Below are 27,649 nucleotides of genomic sequence, written 5' to 3'. Positions count from 1 at the left end.
GGACTCGAACTCACAACCTTTCGATTGGGAGTCCGACTCTCTAACCATTAGGCCACGACTTCCCCAAAACAATAATCCAGAAAAGCTGCGTGTTTGTATTAAAACTAAAATTAAGATGTTTTTAACTGCAGTCCCCTGTCTATTGTCACGATCATTAGATGTAGTGCCCATGAACTTAAGTAGAGGGCACTCCACTTAGGACCATTCCACCCATCAACCACCAGATGTCACTTGGACACTAGCACCTCTCATACTGTTGCACCACACCCGAACTACATTCCCCATGAGTCACTGCTTCACAATCACCTTGCCACACCTGCACCTCATTCATCAGCCAATTTCCTTGCCACACCTGCACCTCATTTACACACACATAAAAGCAGCACAATCACTCTCACTCACTGCGAAGTCTTGTTTAGCCTGTCTAGCATTTCCGAGCGTTTTCCCTTGGGTTTGTTTTTACCGTGTCTGATCTTGGATTGTATATTTTGACTCTGATTCTCTGCTGCCTGCCCCGATCTCTGCTTGGTTCTGTTTTCGATTCTGGTTGCCCCTAACATACCTGATGCCATTCCTGATTTCTGCCTGTCTGACCATTCTTTGAATAAAGTTCTGCACATGGATCCGAACGCCTCTGACTCCTCGTTACAGAGGACTTCGCCATACCAGGATCCAGCAGCCCGGTATACTCCCATTACTGACATGTCTGTTCCCACTTCAAGGTCAGCATATCAACTCTCCCGCTCTATCGTTGACCCAGTAGATCAGCTATTGCACCTTCGTCAAGGAGCCCTGTCTACTGAAGAGTATGTTCAACAGTTCTGTGAGCTATCATATCAAGTACAGTACTATGATGAAGTTTTGTTTAAGGACTTGTTCCGTTTTGGACTCAATGAACAAACTAAATCATTGTTACCTGGAGGGGATTTTAAGGGCAGTTTAAGGGACATCATGGACTATACACTGATTTTATGTGACTCTCCATTCACTGTGGGAGAGGCGGAGGACAGCATTAAAGCCCCAAAGTTTCTACACAAAATGGCTGCCAGCCTGGAGACCGTTGACACGATGGCCGCCAGCCCAGCAGGGCTGCACACGATGGCCGCCAGCCCAGCGCCGCTGCGCAAGATGGCAGCCGCGGTTGATCTTCCAGAGTCAAGTCAGGTCCCCGTCGACTTTCCAGAGTCAAGTCAGGTCACCACTAACACCCAAGAGTCAAGTGAAACAACAGTTAAACTTCATGAGTCAAGTCAGGTCACCACTAACACCCAAGAGTCAAGTGAAACAACAGTTCAACTTCATGAGTCAAGTCAGGTCACCACTAACACCCAAGAGTCAAGTGAAACAACAGTTAAACTTCATGAGTCTAGTCAGGTCACCGTTGACCATCCAGAGTCAGGTGAAGTCTCTGCTGACCGTCCAGAGTCAGGTCAAGTCACCATTAACACCCAAGAGTCAAGTGAAACAACAATTAAACTTCATGAGTCAAGTCAGGTCACCACTAACACCCAAGAGTCAAGTGAAACAACAGTTAAACTTCATGAGTCAAAGCAAGTCACCATTAACCTCCGTGAACTAAGTCAAGTCACAGTTGATCTTCAGGAACCAAGTCAAGTCACAGTTGATCTTCAGGAACCAAGTCAAGTCACAGTTGATCTTCAGGAACCAAGTCAAGTGACATTTGATCCTCATGAGCACAGTCAAGTCACCAATGATCTTCATGAGCCAAGTCAAGTCACCAATGATCTTCATGAGCCAAGTCAAGACGCAGTTGATCTTCATGAGTCAAGTCAAGTCGCAGTTGATCTCCAAGAGTCAAGTCAAGTCGCAGTTGATCTCCAAGAGTCAAGTCAAGTCGCAGTTGATCTCCATGAGTCAAGTCAAGTCGCAGTTGATCTCCATGAGTCAAGTCAAGTCGCAGTTGATCTCCATGAGTCAAGTCAAGTCGCAGTTGATCTCCATGAGTCAAGTCAAGTCGCAGTTGATCTCCATGAGTCAAGTCAAGTCGCAGTTGATCTCCATGAGTCAAGTCAAGTCGCAGTTGATCCCTATGAGCCAAGTCAAGTCGCAGTTGATCTTCATGAGCCAAGTCAAGTCGCAGTTGATCTTCATGAGCCAAGTCAAGTCGCAGTTGATCTTCATGAGCCAAGTCAAGTCGCAGTTGATCTTCACAAGCCAAGTCAAGTGGCAGTTGATCTTCACGAGCCAAGTCAAGTGGCAGTTGATCTTCACGAGCCAAGTCAAGTCGCAGTTGATCTTCATGAGCCAAGTCAAGTCACCACGGGTCTACCAGAGCCTCGCCACGTCTCAGCCGAACTTCCAGAACTCTCATCCTATCCTGTCATGGCCATGAAGGCCATCCACCAAGTCACTATCTGTCCTGTCACGGCCACGGAGGCCATCCATGAACTCCCCACCTGCCCTGTCACAGCCACGGAGGCCAGCTACCATCTCATCACGGCCACTGAGGTGGCTATTAACCTGTTTATGTTCTCTGTTTCAGTCCCACCTGAGCAGACTTGCTCTCCTGTGCCATCAACTCGGCTGTGGTGGTCCTCTGCTCCGCCCTGGTGGGCTTCTGTCCCATCTGCTCGGCTGTGGTGGTCCTCTGCTCCGCCCTGGTGGGCTTCTGTCCCATCTTCTCGGCTGTGGTGGTCCTCTGCTCTGCCCTGGTGGGCTTCTGTCCCGTCTTCTCGGCTGTGGTGGTCCTCTGCTCCGCCCTGGTGGGCTTCTGTCCCATCTTCTTGGCTGTGGTGGTGCTCTACTCCGCCCTGGTGGGCTCCAGCTCCACCTGCTCCGCTCTGGTGAGCTCCCACGCCACCTGCTCTGCCTTGGTGGACCCCTGTTCCCGAGTTAGGCCCACGGCGGACCCCTATTCCCGAGTTAGGCCCATGGCGGGCCCCTGTTCCCGAGTTAAGCCCATGGCGGGCCCCTGTTCCCGAGTTAAGCCCTGTTTCCAAGTTAAGCCCATGGTGGGTCCCTGTTTCCCCTGTCAGGCCCAGGAAGGGCCCCTGTTTCCTATGTCAGGTCCAGAAAAGGCTCCTAATTTCCATGTTAGGCCCAGTTCCGCCTCGTCTGCCCCGGTCCCCGGCCACTGCACATCCACATGGACCGTCCCTCCCCCTATTCCGCCTCCGCTCCACCGCCCTCCTAGATTGTTTTGAGCGTCTGGAAGCCGCACCTTTGGGGAGGGGGATATGTCACGATCATTAGATGTAGTGCCCATGAACTTAAGTAGAGGGCACTCCACTCAGGACCATTCCACCCATCAACCACCAGATGTCACTTTGACACTAGCACCTCTCATACTGTTGCACTACACCCGAACTACATTCCCCATGAGTCACTGCTTCACAATCAAAATCTTGCCATACGCTCAAATCACCTTGCCATACCTGCACCTCATTCATCAGCCAATTTCCTTGCCACACCTGCACCTCATTTACACACACATAAAAGCAGCACAATCACTCTCACTCACTGCGAAGTCTTGTTTAGCCTGTCTATCATTTCCCAGCGTTTTCCCTTTGTTTGTTTTTCCCGTGTCTGATTTTGGATTGTGTATTTTGACTCTGATTCTCTGCTGCCTGCCCCGATCTCTGCTTAGTTCTGTTTTCGATTCTGGTTGCCCCTAACATACCTGACGCCATTCCTGATTTCTGCCTGTCTGACCATTCTTTGAATAAAGTTCTGCACATGGATCCGAACGCCTCTGACTCGTTACATCTATAATATTCCTTTCTCAAGTGAAAAGCCATTTCGACTGAACCAGGAGAGAAATATGCAAAAAATAAAGCACCCTTTACAAGTGTAAACAGTCCAGAACAGCTCTAGACAAATACATACATTGGTGGATTTTGATGTGAAATGACAACACGGGGAGGACTTTTCAATGGAGGAAGAGTTACTACGAATTATGGACTTATATTTTGTCCAGAAGCAACAGTTTAAAATTTTGGAGTTAAAATGCATTAATGATGGATCAGATTTTCCAAACACTCAGCTTTTCACTTTGCAATACGTTAATAAGTGGACTGGAGTTATTTGGATTACTTATTGATTATTGTGATGTTTTTATCAGCTGTTTGAACTCTCATTCTGATGGCACCTATTCACTGCAGAGGATCTTGGTTGTTGCAAAGTCAGTACAGGGTGTAGTGGTCTCCAAATATGACTATATGGGGGTGGGGTAGGATGGCGCAGTGGATAAGACACATGAGAGACCCGGGTTCGAATCCACTGTGAGACACCAATGTGTCCCTGAGCAAGACACTTAACCCATAGTTGCTCCAGAGGCGTGCGACCTCTGACATATATAGCAATTGTAAGTCGCTTAGGATAAAAGTGTCAGCTAATGAATAATGTAAATGTAGACAATATATTCACTATAAGTTACTGATTTTTTTTTGTTGCCAATTTTATCATCTACTAGGCAAAAATCTAAAGTCTGAGCACTCAGAAAAGTAACAGCACTCCTCTCCTCAACAAACTGCATGATTTGAGGTATCATCAAGTCCCCAACCCTACGTATCCACAACAGTAGCAGTGATACTGATAAACTGTATTTCATTCGGCCCCCTTAGATTACTCTTTGGCTCTCTTATGTTTTTGTGTGTGTGCACGCGTGTGTGTGTGGGAGGGAGGGTTATGGAGGGTATGTTGAAGCAGTGAATCCGCTCTGGGCACACAAATAAGCCGTCTGGTCTGCATGGATTCAGTGCAATCGGGACAGCATGCAGCTTTTGTTGAAGCAGATAGCAAATAATAATCCAACACCCTGCTCACTGTCACACTCTACAGGCCACGAGATCATCCAACTGACATAAATACAGCCTAACACAGCCCACATGCACACACACTCACACAAAGACATTTTCCACATACCAGATATGAGTAATGTGTAAGCAATAATCTGTGAAAAAATGCGAATACATTTGTTGCAGAACAGTGGTTATGCTATTGGTTTTTACTAGATTACTATGTCCGTTCTAGTATGTTTGACTGAATAATAGTCTTTTATAATGTTTTTTTTGATAATAATAATAATAATATTAATAATAATAATAATAATTATTATTATTTGTGTCTTGCCTTGGCAAGGGCCTCAAAGCCCAGTATTTTCTCTTAATTTTTATACACATCCTTTTATACTATCAAAAGTGACTTTCACACTGTTACAAATATATATATATATATATATATATATATATATATATATATATATATATATATATATATATATATATATATATATATATATATATATGCTTCCCTTCTTCGAGTGGTGTCCCTTTATGAGAGTGAGTAATGAGGATAATTAATGTCAGGCTATTTAAAAGTCTGTGCAGGAAACATTCGAACGTAGCATCTGTCGTACCCGTACCTCTTCTGGTCTACACGTGTGTTGTGTGTTTTAGCCTATTATAGTAATGTTTATGTTTGTTTTTATATTGGCAAGATGTTGTTGAAGCCGTGCCTGTTAAGTCCTCGGTGAGCCGTGTCAAGCACTCGTTGGAAGTTGTAGGTATGCAGGCTGTTGTATTGTTATGTGTTGATTTTCTGTTGTTTTAAATTGTTAGTCTTAAGTGTTTCTTCTTTTAGTGAAACAATATTTATGAAGACATCCTAACATCCTATGCTTATGTAGTTCGGCTTATGCTTATGACAATTGTTTGGCAATGTGTTGTTTGAAGTGTTTCTGATTATTGTTTTGTTTTGCAGTCTTCCACAGTTTAGTCGATGGCCAACTGTGGGTCATGCTGCTGTTTTTATTGTTTGGTTTCTTGTGATGTGAAAATAATGTTGGTGCTTCCAATTTGTTGTTTTTGTGTTTATGTGGAGCGATGATTCGAAATGAGTGGTTTAGGCCGAATTGGTAGCGTCCTCCAATTAAAACCTAATTATAAGTGGATCTGGCTTATTGCCAGTGAAGTAGGACACTACTTTACTCTATTAATTGGCCTTTTCGGTACTCAGTTGTAATTTTGTTGTTTTTCTTGAGTGATTATTTGATTATTTGTGCCGGACTCACTAATTTCTCCTTTTTTTTTTTTACTTTGTTGGTTCAAGGCTGAGTGTGCTGAAGGGGAGGCTAGTCACCTGGGGGAAACACACCGTGACCAGGGTTTTAAATATTTTTAAATGTTACTGTTCAAAAACTTTTCACTGGTAGTGTATGTTAGCCTATAGATTGAAGTTAAAGATATTAATATTAATATTAATAAGGTGAGTATGAGATGTTTATAGGACAGTGATTTCACATTTCTTGTTTGTATGAAGACTAAATACAAATAAAAGGTGAACATTTATTTATTTGTGCCATTTTTACCCCCTGAAATAGTATATAGTTTTATAGGAGTAGATTCAATAGACTTGGCAAATTAATTTTTCATACGTTTGTAGGCACAGACATCTGCTGTGGCCGTTCTTGGCAGTTTTTATGAGGCTTTTGTAACAGTGTTCATATCGGAATTATATAGTATAGACTGAAATTAAGAAATATATTGTGATATAAATTTTGGCCATATCGTCCAGCCCTACTTTGTCATCAAAGGAGTAAATTACATTTTAAAACATATTAAAAAAGAAATTTGTTATTTTAAATGTTAATAATATTTTAAAATATTGGAGTTCTTCGATTAAATAAATGCTGCTTTGGTGAGAATGAGAGTCTTCTATTTAAAAATAAAAATAAAAAACAGTAAAATTTGATAATAATGATTTAATTCATTAATTTAATTAATTAAATAAACTTTTATACTTATTTATATGAGTATAATGACATGTAAGATGTAGTCTTTATGAGTTTGTCATTAATTCATTCTGAGTCATTCAAAATTGTTCATTCTATCAGTAAATTTTCAAAAATTCTGGAGAAGCTTTTTGTTAAGAAATTTGATTATTTTCTTGAAAAACATTCTTTGATACATGATAATCAGTTTGGGTTTCGAAGTACCCGCTCAATAGCTATGGCTTTGATGAAAAACACAGAAGACATTACTACAGAATTGGAGAATAAAAATCAAACAGTTGGAGTTTTTATTGACCTTAAAAATGCCTTCGACACTCTTGATCATGGTATATTGATATCTAAATTACAGACATATTGAATTAGAGGTGTAGTATTAAATTGGATTATTAGTTACTTAGAAAATAGACAACAATATGTAGAGTATATATGCCATGAATCTAAGTTGATAACAATACAGTGTGGAGTCCCTCAAGGCTCTGTGCTGGGGCCTAAATTATTTACTTTATATTTTAATGACCTCTGTGACGAATCAAAGATTTTAAGTTTTGTTCTTTTTGCGGACGATACTAATTTTTTTGTATCAGGGAAGAATTTAAAAATATTAATGAAAACTATTGAACAAGAATTGGTCCTACTTCAGAAATGGTTCAATAAAAATAAACTGTCGTTAAACTTAAGTAAAACAAAATTTATGTTGTTTACAAATCAAAAAGGTCCTGATAATGTTTGTTTAACTTTAAATGGAATAATTATTGAGAGAGTGTCAGAATTTAGGTTTTTAGGAGTACTCATTGATGAAAAATTTAAATGGAAGTCACACATAGCTTATGTAAGAATTAAAATATGTAAAAACATTGCTGTTTTGAGCAAAGTAAAGTTTATGTTAAATTATAAGGCAATGAGAATCCTATATTGTTCCTTTATTTTGCCATATTTGATGTATTGTTTGGAGGTATGGGGAAACTCTTAATTTACTAATTTAATGTCCTTATTTATTTTGCAAAAAAGGGTTCTAAGAATAATTAATGGAGTTCTCCAAGAGAACATACTACAGGACTGTTTCTGAGGTCAGGACTACTCAAATTGAAGGACTTGGTTTCTTTACAAACTTTATTAGTTGTTCATAAAGCAAAACACTGCCTGTTACCGCATGGATTGCAAACCCTTTTTACTGTAAATAGTGAGACAAGTAGAAGAAATAATGATTTAAACAACCTTTTGCTGGAAATACCCTCAAACAAATGTGTGTTTCAGTTTCTGGTGTGAAAAGATGGAATTTTCTAGAAAATGATTTAAAATGTTGTTCAAATATTCTTCAATTTAAATATAAGTATAAACAGAACATATTTAATTTTTACAAAGATGAATGTGAAAATTTTTAAAACTATAACAACAATGATGGTTTCGTCATTGTTTTCGTTGCTGGAGTTGTCATTATTGCATCATTGTTTTTTTTGTTTTTTTATGTCATGTCAGTGAGGCCATCTAAATTTGTAACTTTCTTAACCCTCTCAGGCTCAAATTAAGTTTTAGTAATTTAGTAACTTTAGTAACCTTTAGTAAAGTTTTTTTTACATATGTATCTGGAGTAATGAGGTTTTTAGCTTTTTAACTGTTGCAAATCAGCAACGCCTGCCTTGAGAGGGTTAATATAAGAATGGGGTAGGAGTTTCTAAGATTTTTTTTCTTCTTCATCTTACTCCTGTTCTTCTTGTCATGGAATGTATTTTTGTGTGTTTGTTGGATTGTTGTTGTGGTATTTCGTGTTGCATTACCATGAAAAGAGAATAAATAAATGAAATGAAATGAAATATATATATATATATATTTCTACTTACAGGAAAAGGGACATAATCATTGTAAAACACTGACCTTAGCTCTGAACTGAATAAACCAAAGATTCACTTAGTTAAGAGTGCCCAGTAAAGTACTTTTCCACATCAAAACATGGGCTTGTAATGGAGAGAGTGAGAAAATGAATAATGGTAAATAAAGTCTGGAGTCTGTGTATTATGGTGTGAACTCTCTTCAGTGTCTGTTCATTTGAGTTTAGAGTTTGGAGCAGCAGCATGGTAATGAACAATCATGTTCCATCATGCTCCATTGAACTCTGATGGGGCTGATACAACATCATTCTTGTCACTTACAGACCTTCCATGGGTGGAGAGGAACCGCTTTTGGCTTGATTGATTATAGATTCCATCTATTTCCTGTGTTCGGTTAACTGACATTTTGGTCCATGGAAAGAAAATAACTTGCTATTTTTAATTGACTTGTGAGTGTAATGTTCAACAGAATGGGTTTATGGGAGATGTTTCGAAAAGAAACGGGGTAGCACCCTAAACCAGGCGCTTCCCTCCTCTCCTCAGGGTGGGCGGCAGCGGGACTGGCGAAGTGCTAAATTGCTCTGCGTGAGTTTGGTCACGGCTGAGCTCTCCTTGAGATAATGAAATGACAATTAATCCAAAAGCTGTTGCTACTCACTCATTTACTCCCTTGCGCTCTTATAAGTGGAGGAAGGAAGAGGCGAGAAAACTAAGGCCAAGAGAGGAATGCTAAAGCACCCATTTGGGACATTCATTTGCTTTGCCACACACAAATTCACATGGATAGGAATCGGTGAACGGGTAGAATTGTGAATGCCAGAGAGGAACTATGTGAAAGGCCACAATTAAACACCATCTGCTCTAAAATATTTTTAATATGATACATAGACAGCAATGCAACTAACATGTTTAAGGCCCAGAAAGGTAGTAAGGACATAAAATATGTGACATCAGTGGTTCAACCATAATGTTATGAAGCTATGAGAATACTGTTTATGTGTAATGGACTAAGCTGCATTGCTGTCTATGCAGGGTCAGAAAGCATGGGATTTCATCGAAGATATCTTGATTTGTGATCTGAAGATGAACAAAGGTCTTATGGGTTTGGAACGACATGAGGGTGAGTAATTAATGACAGAATTTTCATTTCTGGGTGAACTAACCCTTTTAGCCCTTTGCTTCAGAAGGGTTTTTTTTCATTATCCTGTACCAGTTCCACTTTTGTTATTACATTATTTAAGATCGCTTTAAGATTTTTGCTGTCGCTGTGTTTGACAGTAGATTGGTGAAAGGGGTTATATATTTAGTAGAAAAATACCTTTTCCACCTCTTAGGGGACAAAAATTAAGATCAAATATGTCTTAAATTGTTCATTGATCAGTAAAATTGTAAAATCATATGGATCCACCATGTTATAGCTGAGTTTGGCACTAGGAACATAGGTTTGAAATAAATACCAAGTTCTGGCATAAAACTCTAGATCAGGGGTTGGCAACCTACGGCACGCGTGCCAACAGTGGCACGCAGAGGGATAATCGCTGGCACGCAAGCAATAAGGAAAACTGTATAATGACGTACAGTTTGATGTAATAACTTCTCATAGTCACACAGCCTGTTAGGAGCTACAAATACTATTAAAGTGTGAGAATTAACTTGCATGGATACACGTGCAAACTTTGCAGACTCTCTCTCTGCAGACAATGAAGAGATTTTGCCCCTTTGTTGTTGAGAAATATAATGTAGTGATTCAGTATCGATTAATAAAAGTAGCGTGACAACACTCTGAATGCTACTTTTTGCACAGCACGATCTCAGATCTCTGTGTGCGAGTGGTGTGTGTTGTGTGTGTGTGTGTGTCTGTGTTGAAAAACGTTTTTTTTATCGTATAATAAAAAATTGTGTATGTACCGTTTAAATACAGAATTATATCGGGGTGTGTGTGTGGGGGGGGGGGGGGGGGGGGGGGCTGTGTTGGCACAGTGGTTAACCATAAAAATAAAAAATGGCACGTCATGCCGAAAAGGTTGCTGATCCCTGCTCTAGATGGTGCAAGCCGACAGGTTCTAACTCAATCTGATATAAGTACATCATCATTCACATGGTGAAGCTTTTTTTTTTACATCAGCAGCCAAGGAGCTCATTCAAATACTTGGCTAGTGCTTGCTGTAGTAGTTGCAGTGTGTTTCAGAAATCCTCCACCTTCCCCAGTTCCACCTGTATAGATTTGCTACAGGGTAATTTAATGCAAGTTATACACAGGAACTATTTCATATATGCCCTATGTGCAGCAGTAATATTTCTTACAAGCTCACAGCAGCATAACTGTGGATGTATTTGCACTGCAGTATCAATTCTCAGGACTTGATCTGCTGCAGGTTTAACTTACAAGGAGTAACTTCTGTCTGTTACTCCTCAGCCTCCCGAGTGATCCGTAACAGAAGACCGGACCAACACCGCCAGGCACAAGCATGAGCCCTTTACGGACCCCTTTTAAGATCTGGTTAATGCACTCCGAAGGACACTCACGGCTACAACTGCATCCCCAACACCAGCGAGCACTTCCATCAACGATGCCAGCACTTCCTCACCTTCCGTTCACGCCAGTCCCATGGCCCGGCCAGCGCCCTACTCTGGTGCGGCGGAGGAATGCAGCGGTTTCCTCCTACAATGCTCGCTGGTCCTGGAGATGCAACCGGACTTGTACCCCACTGAGATATCTAAGGTAGCCTTTGTAATTTCTCAACTGCAAGGTAAAGCACTACTGTGGGCAGATTCAATATGGACTCAAAATAACCCAGTTATCCAGTCTTATTCCAGCTTCATCGACCATTTCCGTTAAGTTTTCGGCAGACCAGCTTGGGACTCTTCCATTGGTATGCAGCAGCAGCAGCATAGCAGATCTATTCCACCAAGACCAAACACATTAACATTGCAGTGTCTATTACCATACTAAACACTCCAAGAGTTATCATGACATAAATAGTTTGAATGAAAGTCATTTTTTGATTACAAAAAGTCCACTAACTGTGTCAACTGTGACATGCATGGCATCAGAGTAAACAAAGGTGTAATACAGCCATTTTGTTTCTACACACACAATATTTAATACCCAAACAGAACTTGTGAACAATCAATGACAAATTAAAATTTTAACAGGTAATTGGTGAATGGTGATTACTGAAGTGAGCAGCTAATGAATGACAGCATGTTGAAAATCTCACTGTGTGATTTCAACTGAAACTAATAAACAAACCTGCTACAATAATTGTGTTCATAGGCTGTTACAGAGATACTCTGTTTACATACCAAACTGCTTTTTGTGTACCTTATTGCAGCTATCAAAGCAATAGCTTTCCAAGAAGTCAATAACATACCTGATAATGACTGGCTTTTGCAAGCTCCTGATTGGCTGATTCAACATGTGATGAGGTGGTCTGAATGTAATCTTCAATACTGTCTGTAAAGAGAGAAAACAAGCATTGTTATTGTTGTTGTCATCATCGTGTTTTGATGTACAAAATGTTGCAGTGTGTTCAGGATGTTCTGTCAGACTTTTTCCAGATGATTTTCAGCCCATGTACATGAAACCTTAAACTTCATGAGAGAATGTGTGACTCACTCATACACGATCACAAAAAAGAAGATTGACCAAGCACACAGTGTACCAAAGCACCTTTATAAACATACCCACTCTCATTCATGTTCTCCTTTCCCAGGGAGAAAGAGATTAGTGAGCAAAGTGCCCAATGTTGATGCTGCCAAAAACTGAAGCTGCACTGCATTTTGTGCTTCCCTATACACATCATCATAAAAGACCATGTTGAAAGAAAGATTTCAGGAAAAAATGTAGGTTATTTACTCACCCTAATTTTGTTCCAAATATACATGCTATTATTTTTTCGTAGTGATGCCATAAAACAACATAATTCATAGGGATTAGGGACTGTTAAGGGCCAAAAGAAACAATATAAAATTATCAAATTAAATACAAATTAGAAAATATAATTAAATTAATATAATAACATGAAAATATAAATTAATTCAAAATAGACATATAATTAAATAAACACTTTAATAAAATATCAGTAACATAATAATAATAATAATAATAATAATAATTATTATTATTATTACTATGAAAATATTTTGTAGCCATATGATATTGTAAGTTTAAGTTGTTATTAACTGAAACGTTGTTAAGTTCATGACAATAATAAAAAATAAATAGAAAAAAAGCAATTATTTACCCTCATTTTGTTCTAAACCTGCATGCAATTATTTATTTATTAATTTATTTTCAGTAGAGATGCCACACAACAACATTCATAGAAACCATAGACTGTTAAGGGCCAAAAAAAGCAATATGATAAAATTATACAAATAAATATTAATATAGAAATTATAGGATTCATCAAAAAATATCCAATAAAGATTAATTTAATAAAAATAAACATTAAAAAAGTAGCCATATGTTACAAATACGCCAGGTTCCACCTCCACGCAATCACTACACACACCCTCACCGGAATACTAAGCACATCCACCTGATCCTCATCACCACCCAATCACCTCAGCACCATAAAAACCACACACACGCACTCAATCGATGTCCGGTCTCGTTCGCGACAAGGTCTTACCTGTATGCTAACTCTAAGGACTAACTCTTCTTCTACTTACCTCTCTCCAGCGATTCTCCGAAGATCCAGATCCCCAGTGTGCGTGTGTGTGGTTCACCTTCCTCCTCTGACGTCTTCACCCAGCCTGGACGGATCCATCCCTCACTCCACCCTACACAACCTGCTCCTCTGCTTGTGTCTGTTCAATAAACCATTCTGTCTGTTACTCCTCAGCCTCCCGAGTGATCCGTAACAGAAGACCGGACCAACACCGCCAGGCACAAGCATGAGCCTCACAGACCCCTTTCAAGATCTGGTTAATGCACTCAGAAGGACACTCACGGCTACAACTGCATCCCCAACACCAGCGAGCACTTCCGTCAACGATGCCAGCACTTCCTCACCTTCCGTTCATGCCAGTCCCATGGCCCGGCCAGCGCCCTACTCTGGTGCGGCTGAGGAATGCAGCGGTTTCCTCCTACAATGCTGGTCCTGGAGATGCAACCGCACTTGTACCCCACTGAGAGATCTAAGGTAGCCTTTGTAATTTCTCAACTGCAAGGTAAAGCACTACTGTGGGCAGATTCAATATGGACTCAAAATAACCCAGTTATCCAGTCTTATTCCAGCTTCATCGACCATTTCCGTTAAGTTTTTGGCAGACCAGCTTGGGACTCTTCCATTGGTGAGAAGCTGTATAATCTCAAACAGGGGAAAATGTCTGTCAATGAATATGCCCTTCAGTTTAGGACTCTAGCGGCCTCCAGTAGATGGAACAAACAGCTGCCTCCACACCGGCCGTGGGACTGTGCAATCGATCTGCTGCCGGGTGAACCAGTGCCTAAAGGAAGGATATACCCCCTATCCATTCCTGAGGAGAAGGCCATGGAGGAGTACATCAAGGAGGCGCTGGCTCAGGGTTATATTCGTCCATTGTACTCCCCTGCTGCTTCGAGTTTCTTCTTTGTGGAGAAAAAGGACGGAGCTTTAAGACCATGCATTGATTATCGGGATCTCAAAAATATAACAGTGAAGTTCAGGTACCCACTTCCCCTCGTCCCAGCTGCCTTGGAACAGCTCCGTGGTGCCACTGTGTTCACCAAGTTGGACCTCTGCAGTGCCTACAACCTCATCCGGATACGAGAGGGGGACGAGTGGAAGACCGCCTTCATAACCCCTACAGGCCACTATGAATACTGCGTGATGCAGTATGGACTTTTTAATGCCCCCTCCGTATTCCAGGACTTCATCCACGAGGTGCTTCGGGAATTCCTCCACAAGTTCGTCCTAGTCTACGTTGATGATATCCTCATCTACTCCCGGAGCCTGGCAGAACATCAACGCCACGTTGCGGAGGTCCTGCAATGCCTGAGGGCCTACCAACTGTATCTCAAGGCCGAAAAATGCTCTTTCCATCAGCCCTCAGTGCAGTTCCTTGGATACAACATCAGCAGCAGTGGCATCCGGATGGACGAGGGGAAGGTAAACGCCGTCAGAGATTGGCCCACTCCAACCACCATCAAGGAGTTACAGCGGTTCCTTGGCTTTGCCAACTTCTATAGACGGTTTATACAAAACTTCAGTACCATCACCAGCCCTCTCACCAGTCTCCTCCGTAACAAATCCAAATCTCTCTCCTGGACTCCTGCCGCCACAGAGGCCTTCCACATCCTTAAGGAGGCCTTTACGACCGCCCCACTCCTGGTCCATCCCGATCCCGACCGACACTTCATCGTGGAAGTCGACGCCTCGACCACCGGAGTGGGAGCAGTCCTTTCTCAGCAGCAGGGGAATCCCAGTCGCCTCCACCCATGCGCCTTCTTCTCCCGGAAACTCAACCCGGCGGAGGTCAACTATGATATCGGCAACCGGGAACTGTTGGCCATCATACTGGCCTTGGAAGAATGGAGGCATTGGTTGGAGGGAGCCAAACACCTCTTTCTGGTCCTAACAGATCATTAGAACTTAGAGTATCTTCGAGTGGCCAAAAGATTAAGTCCGAGACAAGCCCGCTGGGCGTTATTCTTCACCCGCTTCCATTTCACCATCTCATACAGCCCAGGGGTGAAAAATGTTAAGGCTGACGCGCTCTCCAGGTGTTACGCCCCCGAAGAGAATCCGAAACTCGGGAAACCATTCTTCCAGAAAGAGTCATCGTCTCTCCTATTACCTGGACCACTGAGACCCTTCCTCCTACCGAGCCTACCACCAACACCCCGCCGGGTTGCCCACAGGAACTTCAGTATATTCCCAGGACACGGCGCACTCCACTCATACACTCCGCTCACACATCGCTTGGCACTGGTCACCCGGGGGTCAATGAAACCCTCTCGTTGCTGAAGGAATGCTTCTGGTGGCCCAACATGGCCTCGGATGTCAGGAGGTAGGTGAATGGATGTACAAGCTGCGCCATATCCAAAAGCCCTCGCCATCTTCCATCAGGCAAGCTCCATCCTCTGCCCATTCCCAATCACCCATGGTCACACCTAGGGGTGGACTTCATAACCGATCTTCCTCCTTCAGATAACAATACCTGCATTCTTGACCAGTTCCTTGGGTGGGTCGAGTACGCACAAAACTCCCTTTGCCAACCTACCACCGGACTCACTCCATTCCAGTGCTTACTCGACTACCAACCACCTCTATTCCCCTGGTCAGGTGAACCCTCGGATGTCCCCGCCATCGACTACTGGTTCCGGGAGAGCGTGAGGGTCTGGGACGCGGCACACCACCAACTCCAGCGGGCTTTACACAGACGTAGAATGACAGCCGACCTTCGCCGATCAGAGGCCCCAACGTACCAACCCGGTCAGAAGGTCTGGCTGTCCACCCGGGACATCCGCCTGCGTCTGCCCTGCCGCAAGCTAAGTCCCAAATTCATTGGCCCATTCACCATCATCCAGCAGATCAATCCGGTCACGTACAAACTCCAGTTACCCCCTGAATACCGGATTCACCTCACATTCCAAGTGTCTCTCTTTAAACCTCACCATCCTTCTGTCTCTCCCTCCACAGAACCTGGCGAAACGGAAGCCCCCCCCCCACTCCTCCTAGACGACGGCGCAGCCTATGCAGTGAGTGACATCCTGGACTCCCGGCGGCGTGGTGGACAACTGGAATATCTAGTGGACTGGGAAGGATACGGTCCAGAGGAACGTTCCTGGGTCCCACGCAACGACATCCTGGATCCTAACTTACTCGACACCTTCCACTCCAATCATCCTGACCGACCAGCTCCCAGGGGAAGAGGACGTCCACCACGTCGTCGGTGTCCTCGGCCCTCAGGAGTGGGCCGTGGGGAGGGGGGTACTGTTCCAAACACGCCAGGTTGCCCCTCCACGCAATCACTATGCATGCCCTCACCGGAATACTAAGCACATCCACCTGATCCTCATCACCACCCAATCACCTCAGCACCATAAAAACCACACACCCACACTCAATCGATGTCCGGTCTCATTCGCGACAAGGTCTTACCTGTATGCTAACTCTAAGGACTAACTCTTCTTCTACTTACCTCTCTCCAGAGATTCTCCGAAGATCCAGATCCCCAGTGTGCGTGTGTGTGGTTCACCGTCCTCCTCTGAGGTCTTCACCCAGCCTGCACGGATCCATCCCTCACTCCACCCTACACAGCCTGCTCCTCTGCTTGTGTCTGTTCAATAAACCATTCTGTCTGTTACTCCTCAGTCTCCCGAGTGATCCGTAACACCATATGATACATTAAGCTATTTTGCAGACACTTTTATTCAAAGTGACTTACAATTGGGGAATACATGAAGCGATTTTTCTAAAGCAAAAAGACACAGGAAGTGCTCATAATACCAAGTTTCAGACATTGTTGAAAAAAGTACCAACTAAAAAGGGAAGGAATAAATAAAGATAAATACAGTTTATTTATTATTATTATTTAGGATGAAGTCAAGTAGAGTCGAAAAAGATGAGTTTTCAGCTGTCGCTTGAAAATTGTCAGGGATTCAGCATTCCGGACAGAGGTGGGAAGATCGCTCCACCAGCCAGGAATGGTGAACAAGAATGTTCTGGAAAGTGATTTTGAGCCTCTCTGTGATGGTACAAGATGGAAGAGATATAGATTTGTAGTAGTGAGTGGAAGAAGGATGGTGCTGAGCCTGTGGCTGTTCCATATGCAAGCATCAATGTCTTGAACTTGATGCGAGCCGCAACTGGTATCAAGTGCAAGGAGATAATGAGAGGTGTTGCATGGGCTTTTTTGGGCTCATTGAAGACCAGTCATGCCGCTGCATTCTGAATCATTTGTAGAGGTTTGATTGTGCATGATGGAAGTCCATTCAGAAAAGCATTGCAGTAGTCCAGCCTACAGTGTGCAAATGACAAGAACCTGGAAAATAAGTTGTGTAGCATACTTTGTTAGAAAGGGCCTAATCTTTATAATGTTGTGAAATGAAAACCTGCAAGATCTAGCAATATTTGCAATGTAGTCTATGAAGGTCAGCTTGCGATCAAAGATATCACCGAGATTTCTGACCGAAGTTGATAGGGTAATTGTAGAAGATCCAAGCTGGATGGTGAAATCATGTTGTACAGCTGGAGTGGCAGGGAAGACAAGAAGCTCAGTCTTTTCCAGGTTGAGCTGCAGGTAGGTGATGTTCTTTCATCCATGCCGAGATGCTCGCTAGGCAGCATGAGATCCGTGCAGCTACTGTTGGATCATCTGGTTAAAATGAGAGATAGAGCTTTGTCATAGCATAGCAGGATGGTAGGAGAAGCCATGTGCCTGTATGATGGGATCGAGTGATGTAGAGTAAATGGAGAAGAGGAGGGGTCCAAGAACTGATCCCTGAGGAATGCCAGTGACAAGTTGATGTGCTTTGGATACCTCCTCTCCCTAGGCCGTCTAGAAAGACCTACTAGTGAGATAAGATATAAAAAAAAAATTAAAATAAATAATTATAAAAAAAAAATAAAAATTAAAATTAAAAATATGTTTAAGTACTTTAAATATATTTTAATGGTTATAGTATGACCATTTGTGTATTAGGCAATATCTAATATAAAAGCATAAACAAATAGTTGTGACATCTCTCACGGTACCAAGAGAAGATTAGCTAATATTCTGCTCAGAAATTCATGACAAAAAGACATTTTCCGCAGAGAATTGTGCTTAGAAACACACATACTGTACGATAATCAGCTAACACACAAAGACTCGGTTATGTCCCTGCTTCCTTAATTCGCAGGAAAGTCAGCCAATTATTAACTTTGAATAATCCAAATGAGTTGTCTTGTTCCAATGCACATGTACTTATACTGGCAAGTGAGAGCATTGATTCAAATGCAAAGTCAATTCCCTTCCCAATTAAAAACAAATGTGCGGTTCACCACACAGGAGAGCAGAACGAAAGCAGAAGTGGGAGACTTACAGCAGGGTTAAAGCAGGGCAGGCTCAACTGAGGGGAAACACTGTAGACCTCACCTCTGCCTAGCTGTAGGAACTAACGAGGTTTTGTTTATCTTTCTCCGATTTGATTTGGTGCTGGTCTCCGCCCTCACCATGAGATGTGTAAGGGGAGGGTTTGCATGGAAAGAAGCTGGAAACCTGTGTGGGAAAGTGTATTTATCTATAAGTGTATATTTTATAGATTTTTTTATCCATCATTCTGTTAGATGGACTTCTAAAGGATTAACTATCAACTTGTAATATTCCATCCCACCTCCCTGACTTGGATTAATCTCAACCCTATGTTTCTTTCTATTTCTGGTAACAGCTAAATTGCCCATTTTGAATAAGCTGGGTGGAGCACAGTTGCTCTCTGGTATAATTAAACTTGTAGGAGCTGTGATACCACATCATAGTTTCCCGTTTAGTTTTTGTTATCACAAGCCTGTTCTCAGGTGGAGGTGCCTGATCAACGAGATTCATTGAGCCACAAAAGTGAAAAATAGCAAAAATATGGTCTCAACTGCTGCAGACGGGAACAAACAAACCAAAGTTTACACAAAGCAATATCTGAACGCGTGTGTGGGCCACACGATATTCAGAAAACGCTTACTGTCTACTTCAGTGACCAATATAACCTTCCCAGTGTAAACATTTCTTCTGTCTCCATCTGAGACTTCTGGCCTGTCATCTATTACCAGTACAGGCACAGAAAATCTAGGTTGAAATGAGAAATGGCTCATTTAGAAACACTGAAGGGAGATGACACATCATACGGAGACTTATCAATCAATATTTCAATAGCGAATCTGAAAAGAAGGCCCTGTGGTTGATGAATCATCAGCCATGTCTGCTAAACACACCCCGCAGGGCAACCAACCTCTTATTAGTGTCACCTGTGTCAAAAAGACATTCTAAATGGATTTTTATCAAAGCTATTGAGCGATGCTGTTCCAAAAGTCGCCTCACTGTTTACAGTCTACAAAAGCAGCTATTTTCTACACCAGCATCCCAACTGTAATGGAACTTTATAAGCAAATGGTTTGAAACGTTTTTCATAGCAACTCTGTAAGCTGTCACTCGTGTACAGTACATCACACAAATGACGTCTCACATGAAACGCACCAGAGATTCAGTTGATTTCAATAGCTCCATCGTGGCCACCCATTTTTTTTTCAACAGCGTTGGATACAGAAGGATTCTTCCCAATTAAAAAATAAATAAAAATTGTGTTAGGCCAGGAACCAAACCAAACCACTCTGAGAGGATAACCAACTAAACTGAAAAATCTGACAAATATACAAGACATTTAAATTATTTTAGGGAGAGAATGGTTTAATTATGTCCCATAAAGCATTGTAGATTACAACTGAAATTATATTAAACTACCCTATTTTCCGGACTCTAAGTCACACTTTTTTTCATAGTTTGGCTGGTCCTGCGACTTATAGTTAGGTGCGACTTATTTATCAAAATTAATTTGACATCAACCAAGAGAAATGAATCAAGAGAAAACATTACCGTCTTCCGCCGCGAGAGGGCGCTCTATGCTGCTCAGTGCACCTGTAGTCTACACTGAAGACACAGAGCGCCCTCTCGTGGCTGTAGACGGTAATGTTTTCTCTTGGTTCTTAGTTCTAAATAAATGCGACTTATAGTCCAGTGTGATTTATATATGTTTGTTTCCTCGTCATGACGTATTTTTGGACTGATGCGACTTATACTTAGGTGCGACTTATAGTCCGAAAAATATGGTATTTACTTTTAGTCACTGATTGTAAACTATATAGCGTATGCACAATACATTTTGTGCACAATATTAAAATATTTACAAATAGCCTATTTGAGAGTTCATGGATATGTTGCAATGCTTCATGGGAATGGGCGATTACTTTGAGGTGCTTTTGGCTTTCTTAATTTTCTTTTATTTTTTAAATAATAACAGCAACATCTCTAATCGGCTGCCTCTCTTAATAAAAAAAAATTGGTAAAAATAAATAAAAAAATAAAAAAACGAAAACAATATATATAAACATAAAGTGTGTGTGTGTGTGTGTGTTTGTATGTGTGTGTGTTTAACATCACTATTAATAAGGATTGTGAAATCTCAGTATATTAAGTCTTTAAATGCAAGATATTTAAAGTGTACCAGAAGAATGCTTGCACTTTAGTTGCACTTTAGCAATATTTTTAAGTCGAAAAATCATATATACTTCAGTTGGAATTCATCACTACTTTCACACAATTAAAGTGCATTAAGCACAAAATGAGTTGTTCCAATTTAGCAGACTTAAAGTATACCAGTTTAGTATACCAAAAGTACAATTGTAGTTTTTATATTAAGTACATACATATGTTAATGTATTTGTAGTATACTTAGCCAAAAATAAATGTATTTTAAATACATTTTTGGCATAATATTAAGAAATGTGCACTGTAAAATAAATAAATACTCCAAATAAAGTTTAATTATAAATGTATAGCAATCAATCTTATGTCATACATTAATAAGCATGATAAATGTATTTTAAATGAAATGCCATAGGATTTTCTTTTCATTTTTTTTCTTGTCTTTACCAGTTCATGCATTATTGCTGAAAATCAATTCAGACATAATCACTGTTACTAAATTTTGTATCTGATGTTACCAACACTAGGCTAATGACTTGATACGATAATAAAAATATAGCACAGAATTTTCCAAATCAAAAGTATTTGACATCTCCATAGCGTCCATAGATTTTAGCCTTTAGAAACGCTAAACCTTTCTAAAACTTTCTAGTCAGCGTGTTCTGGGATTGTCTTATTATCCACAAAGTATGTGTTATCTTATACGTCAACATAACTATGCTACATATTGTTTCAAGCTGGCTTCACCTCAGGATAAAGCTCAAAAACACTGTCTAGCTTAAGCAGGATTTGCTAGGTAAGCTAGATTTTGGAACAGAGCTATTGTTTGGTTTCATTTTTAATTCACTAACTAAACAAAATGTCTTAAACAATTTATAAAAGATGTACCATTATCCACAATGCATAGCAAGCTCAGTTGCAGACAGATGACTGCAGATGTAGTGTGTATCACTGGTGTCCAAAAATGCCAGTACTGCTTGTGCTTTAAACTAGCTGAATCACACCAGCACTTATTCCTCTTTTAATTCAGCTTTTTATATGCAGCGTCCTACTCTGTGTAATATAACCTTATCAACTGCCAAACATGGGCAAACAGCCTTTGTAAACATAATGCAACGGTTGCTTTTTAATTTCCATCATCCTCAATTCATCTAAGAATTACAGAGACATACTTTATAATGACTCTAAATGAACAGGCTTGACGAGCTCTTATCTAGAGACTTCTCAGTTGGTCACTACTGACTCGCACGTGCGCACGGTGAATACTCCTGAAAACATTAGGCTAGAAATAATTAAAGAATCAACCAATTAGGGAGGCACAAAGCTGAGCCGTAAAACAAACACCCAATTAGTTTGAAACATAATTTGGCATTCATAGCCACAGAATCACATCACCTCTTTACAGAATTAATAGACGTACTATGTACACAGATAACCTTAAGGATTGCTAAAGCAGTGAATAAACAGAACAGCATCAGTGCTGACTACAGTGTTCGACAACTGTGGCAAGCAGTAGAAGCTTGAGAAAGGCTAACATGGAAGTGACATGCATGACACAACATGAGATGAACACACACACACACACACACACACACACACATATATATATATATATATATATATATATATATATATGGTTGCTGTGATTTTGCCAAGTAAGACATGTTCTTGGATCAACATCTTTTTAAACCTAACCATAATTTATTCCTAAAATCAGAGGGAAATGATAGGTGATTAAGAAGGGTGTAGACGCACCTAACCGTCTATAATATTATAATATAATATTTTTTTTTGCATGTACTTTTGTCACTGGACAACTGACAGCACAGCACGACCCGTTGCATTCAGGTACGTCACGACTTTGTTCTGGCTTTATTATAGAAGCTCACCTTTTCGTAAGGCTGTGCTAAAAGCACAAATCCAAACTTTCTGCATCTGTTTACTTGCCTCCTCTGTCCTAACTCTACCCCTCCAATCACGGCCATCCACAGAGACTTTATTCACATCTACCTCCTAATAAACATCCTGGATACAAAGGCAGAGAGCAATTTTGCCACTTTTATGTCAGGCTCTTTAAACTCTTATGGACTCTGAGCAAAACAGAAATGTGTCACACAGACTTGGCCTTACATCTCTGGTCTGAGGAAGATCTCTTGAAAACATCATGCCTGTCACACACCTGGACTTATTTTGTGTGTTTTTTTCCCCTGTGACCCAGTTTCTGTCTTCCGTGTGTGGTTTTGATTAGTTCCCAGGTGTGTCTAGTCATTTCCCCATGTGTTCCATGTCCCTGTTAATTTAGTCATGCCATCCACCTGTGTTTCCCCAATTATCCCTTCTATAAAAGCCTTGTCCTTTCAGTTCTGTTTTGTCGGGTCTACTCGTCTAAATGTCAACTTGTCCACTTGTCACCTGTTACTTGCCTCTTGCCACCTGTTATTTTGCTACTTACCATGCCTATGTTTGAGTTAATAAATCCTTGTTTCGTTTATCCCTCGGCTTCGTGTTCCTTCCAGCAGCGTAAGCCGTGACAGAAGACCCGACCTAAAAAGTTATAAACTGCGTGTTTTCCCTCCGTTTTTTTTTTTTCCGTTTTTTCACTGTCTTTTTCTTTCCGTAGTGTGTCATGGATCCCCTCTATCACCCCGAATACCTCCTCCTCCTGCTGGAGCAGGAGGGACTGTCTCTCGAGGACCATACCAGACGGTTTCTCTGGATAGCTAATGCCACCAGCTACCCGGACCACGCGCTCTGCACCTTTTATCACGCCAGCCTGAACTCCAGGTGCAGAGCGTTGTCGCCCGAAGATGGTCCTCGGGAGGATTTCGCCGCCTTCATAGAGTGGAATCTGGTGAGAAATGGGTCACCTCTCACGGTCGGCCCAATGGAGGATCTCGCCAGGTCCACTCTGGACCCAGAGCCCAGCCTACAATCTCCCCACGGTACGAGGCATAAGCCCGAGCCCACCGATGACGGAGAGCCAGAGAGCAACCCGTCAGACCAGGTGCGAGAGCCGGCGACACTGCCCACCACGAGGGAGCAAAATGTGGAGCGCCAAATGGGTCAAAATGAGGGGGTTTCCAATACACCTATGCCAGATCCTCTGTTAAGCCCAGGACGGGCTCCTGATCTTCCGTTAAGCCCAGGACGGGCTCCTGTTCCCCCGTTAAGCCCAGGACGGGCTCCTGATCCTCCTGTAAGCCCAGGACGGGCTCCTGATCCTCCGTTAAGCCCAGGACGGGCTCCTGTTCCCCCGTTAAGCCCAGGACGGGCTCCTGATCCTCCTTTAAGCCCAGGACGGGCTCCTGATCCTCCTTTAAGCCCAGGACGGGCTCCTGATCCTCCTTTAAGCCCAGGACGGGCTCCTGATCCTCCGTTAAGCCCAGGACGGGCTCCTGTTCCCCTGTTAAGCCCAGGACGGGCTCCTGTTCCCCCGTTAAGCCCAGGACGGGCTCCTGATCCTCCTTTAAGCCCAGGACGGGCTCCTGATCCCCCGTTAAGCCCAGGAAGGGCTCCAGCCCCAGAGCTTACTCCAATGCCTGCTCCTCCAAAATTCCCACCCACTCCTGCCTCCTCCTCCGCTGTCGTCTGGCTGCCCCTCTGCTCGCCCTCAGCCTACCATCATTGTGGTGCGAGCTCAGCGGGACCGCCATCCTCCAGCGACGCCTTGGTCGGCGTCTCCCTCACCTCCGCCTCCAGCCTCTGAGGCCTGGACTCCGCCTCGGCCCGTTGACCCGTCGGCTCCACCATGGCTCCTAGCTCCTTCCTCTCCGCCGTGGCCCGGCAGTCCGCAGGCTCTGCCTGGCTCCCTCGTCCCTCCGGCTCCGCCTTGGTCTGGCGTCGTCCATCCTATGCCTCGGGACTCCACTCCTCCGGCTTCGCCTCATCCCTCCGTCCCTCCGGCTCCGTCAGGCTCCTTCATCCCCTCGGCTACACCTCAGTCCTCGGTCACTCTGGCCTCACCGCGGCCTTCCGGATCCACATCGCCGCGTCAGTCACCAGAGCCATCAGTTCCGCCTAGGACCTCCGGCTCCTCCCCGTCACCCTGGCTCTTCGGCTCTCCGTCTCCGCCTCGGGCTCCTCCTCCACTTGCTCCGTTGCCGTGGGTCGAGTCCCTGGAGTCGGTGACCATTCCTCCTCCATGGCTCCTTCCTCCGTCGGCCCCACCTTGGGCCGTTATGGCTGTGGCCTGGGTCCTGCTGGGTACCTCCTGCTTCAGATCCTTCCTGTCTCCTCCCTGGCTCCTCCCTCCGTCATCTCCTCCCTGGCTTCTTCCTCTGTGGTCCCTGTCTGCTGGCCCCCTCCTGGGAGGCTGTCCTCCACCGGAACCTCCTCCCAAGTTCCCACCCACGCCTCCCTTTGTTACTTCTACGGTGCGAGGAAGCACCTACCGGGAGGGGGGAGTACTGTCACACACCTGGACTTATTTTGTGTGTTTTTTTCCCCTGTGACCCAGTTTCTGTCTTCCGTGTGTGGTTTTGATTAGTTCCCAGGTGTGTCTAGTCATTTCCCCATGTGTTCCATGTCCCTGTTAATTTAGTCATGCCATCCACCTGTGTTCCCCCAATTATCCCTTCTATTAAAGCCTTGTCCTTTCAGTTCTGTTTTGTCGGGTCTACTCGTCTAAATGTCAACTTGTCTACTTGTCCACTTGTCACCTGTTACTTGCCACTTGCCTCTTGCCACCTGTTATTTTGCTACTTACCATGCCTATGTTTGAGTTAATAAATCCTTGTTTCGTTTATCCCTCGGCTTTGTGTTCCTTCCAGCAGCGTAAGCCGTGACAATGCCTGGATGTTTTCTAAACACCAATATTGTTTTCTGAAAATCATTTATGAAATGTTTGCATGTGCATATGTTTGATGCATACAATCTCACACACTTCAAAATCATGGTCTAAGTGACTCTACAAGAGGCCATATTTCCAGAAACATATCACGACCACATGAAGATGTCCCTTTATAGGGAAAAATAAAATATTTGGGATATGAAAGATGACAGTTGGAGGGGCACACATGTCCTAAATCCCCCCATTCAGAACTTGCATGTGTTCAGTGTGTTGAAAAAGAGAAAGAAGTACGAGTTAAGTGGCTTTATTTTCATGAAAAGTCTTTTTAAAAAAATTGATATGAACTGTCTAATTAGGCAACTAAAGTGGAAACTCATAATCAGTGTTATTTTAGAATACTAATATAGTTTTTTAGAAGGTGATAATTAAATAAAATAATATGAAAATCATAATGCATATAAAATAATGAAAATACCCTAAAAGTGGAACAGATGAAAACAAAACAAAATATAGTCCACCTACATCCTCAAATGTCCTTCTAAAGGGCAGAACAGCGCTATTGGGTGGTTTATTGTATACTGTGTCTCCCACTAGATTCTGGTTATTTCGCTAGTCATAACTTGTGATAACCTTCAACGTGTCTGACATCATTTCCCTGTGTAAATGTTAAGTGTCCATGCGAGGAAGAAAGTTAGGGACAAGGAAAGTTTCAATCTCCCTTTTCTCTTGTAAACGCCTTCCTTATTGTGTTACTTCTCCATTTTCTCTTCTTTTTTCCATGGGCTACTGTTGCATTGTGACCGGTAGGGTGTTAAATTAGGATGAAGAATGTGCAAACACATCCTTAATCTCTCCTGAAGGAATAGTATCTTTACTCATCTGGCCTGTTGAATGGAAAGTACACAGAGGATTAATTAAAAAAGCCAGATGAAAGGACACTGTGCTGGATGAGTACCAATTAGAACAGGAATGGGCATTTTCCAACAGAGAGGCCAAGGCTAAGGGTCTCTGATCTTATGTAACCATTTCATATTCAGCTCTATAACATCTTTTATATTTGAAGTTTTCAATCACATGCAATTTATTTACTGAGGTAAATTAAATACTAATGCGGACTCACACACAGCAATCTGTATTCAACAATACACAATTGAGCACTGGAATGAAACGAATGTGCAATAAATGTAAAATCTGAAAAAAAGGGATAGACCTAAAAATTATTTTACTCAGCCTCATATCATTTGAAAACCATATGACTTTCATACAGTTTCACTTATATTTTAGCACAGAAAATGCATAAATAAATAAATAAATGCTGATGTGTGACATAATAGCATGTGAGCAGGGCCACATAATAATGGCTCATGCCCCCAAAATTTGAGAAATGTCAATGATGATACATCATTTTCATTTACAGTAATATTTATCATTAAAGATCCACTGATATTAAAATTCTGGCTGATACAGAAAAGCCAATAATCGTTTTTTTATGTTGGCTGATAATAAAATCAGTTTGTATTATTTTTATTCTATACTAGTATTCATAAATAAATTCTAAATAAAACACTAAAAACTAAAACCAAGTGAATTTAAGCATCTCAATGTCAATAATCAGTATGAAAATGAATTTTAATATTTTAAAATATTTTATAAATGTTATGATTTGGGTGTAATATAATGGAATTATATAATCTAAATATAGAAACAGGAGAAAATAGAATTTTAAAATAAATATCAAATACTGACTATACATAAAACAAAACAAAATAAAAATGTTTTCTAGTTTGACTGTATTCAGCTTGGTCAGACAGGTCATGACTGTTGACGTGTCATAGATTTAATGTCAAAGGTTTAGGCTAAACATTTTCCAAGCAAGTAAGCAACAGCACTATTATCCCTGCTTTCTGCATGTAACCAGTGACTCGGCTCTTAAATCATGCTTCTTGTTTAATATCGGTCTGTCTTTCTCTGTTTGTTAACTATAAATTGAATCTTTGAGGATTTTCTCTGATCTTAGTCTCCTCCAGAGGCCTATAGAGACTAGCTCTCTGTCTGTCATGAATTGAGCTGGTGAAGGTGATGTCTTGTTCTCCCCTCTGAAACTTCACCTCAGCACAG

At 42.0% G+C, this 27,649-nt stretch overlaps 1 protein-coding gene across 2 annotated transcripts in view; it reads right to left on the bottom strand.

The window, feature by feature from the left end:
- Positions 1-27,649, bottom strand: part of tsnare1 (T-SNARE Domain Containing 1) — a 150,179-nt gene that overhangs the window by 22,202 nt on the left and 100,328 nt on the right. For both annotated transcript variants that reach the window (XM_059567091.1, XM_059567092.1), the window contains exon 10: positions 11,952-12,034. In XM_059567091.1, the coding sequence (XP_059423074.1) occupies positions 11,952-12,034 (83 nt within the window). The remainder of the gene's footprint in view (positions 1-11,951; positions 12,035-27,649) is intronic.

The sequence above is a fragment of the Carassius carassius genome, chromosome 15, assembly GCF_963082965.1.
Source record: "Carassius carassius chromosome 15, fCarCar2.1, whole genome shotgun sequence".
NCBI lineage: Eukaryota > Metazoa > Chordata > Actinopteri > Cypriniformes > Cyprinidae > Carassius > Carassius carassius.
The sequence above is the reverse complement of the archived record's forward strand: the minus strand, read 5'-3'. Positions and strand labels throughout refer to the sequence as shown.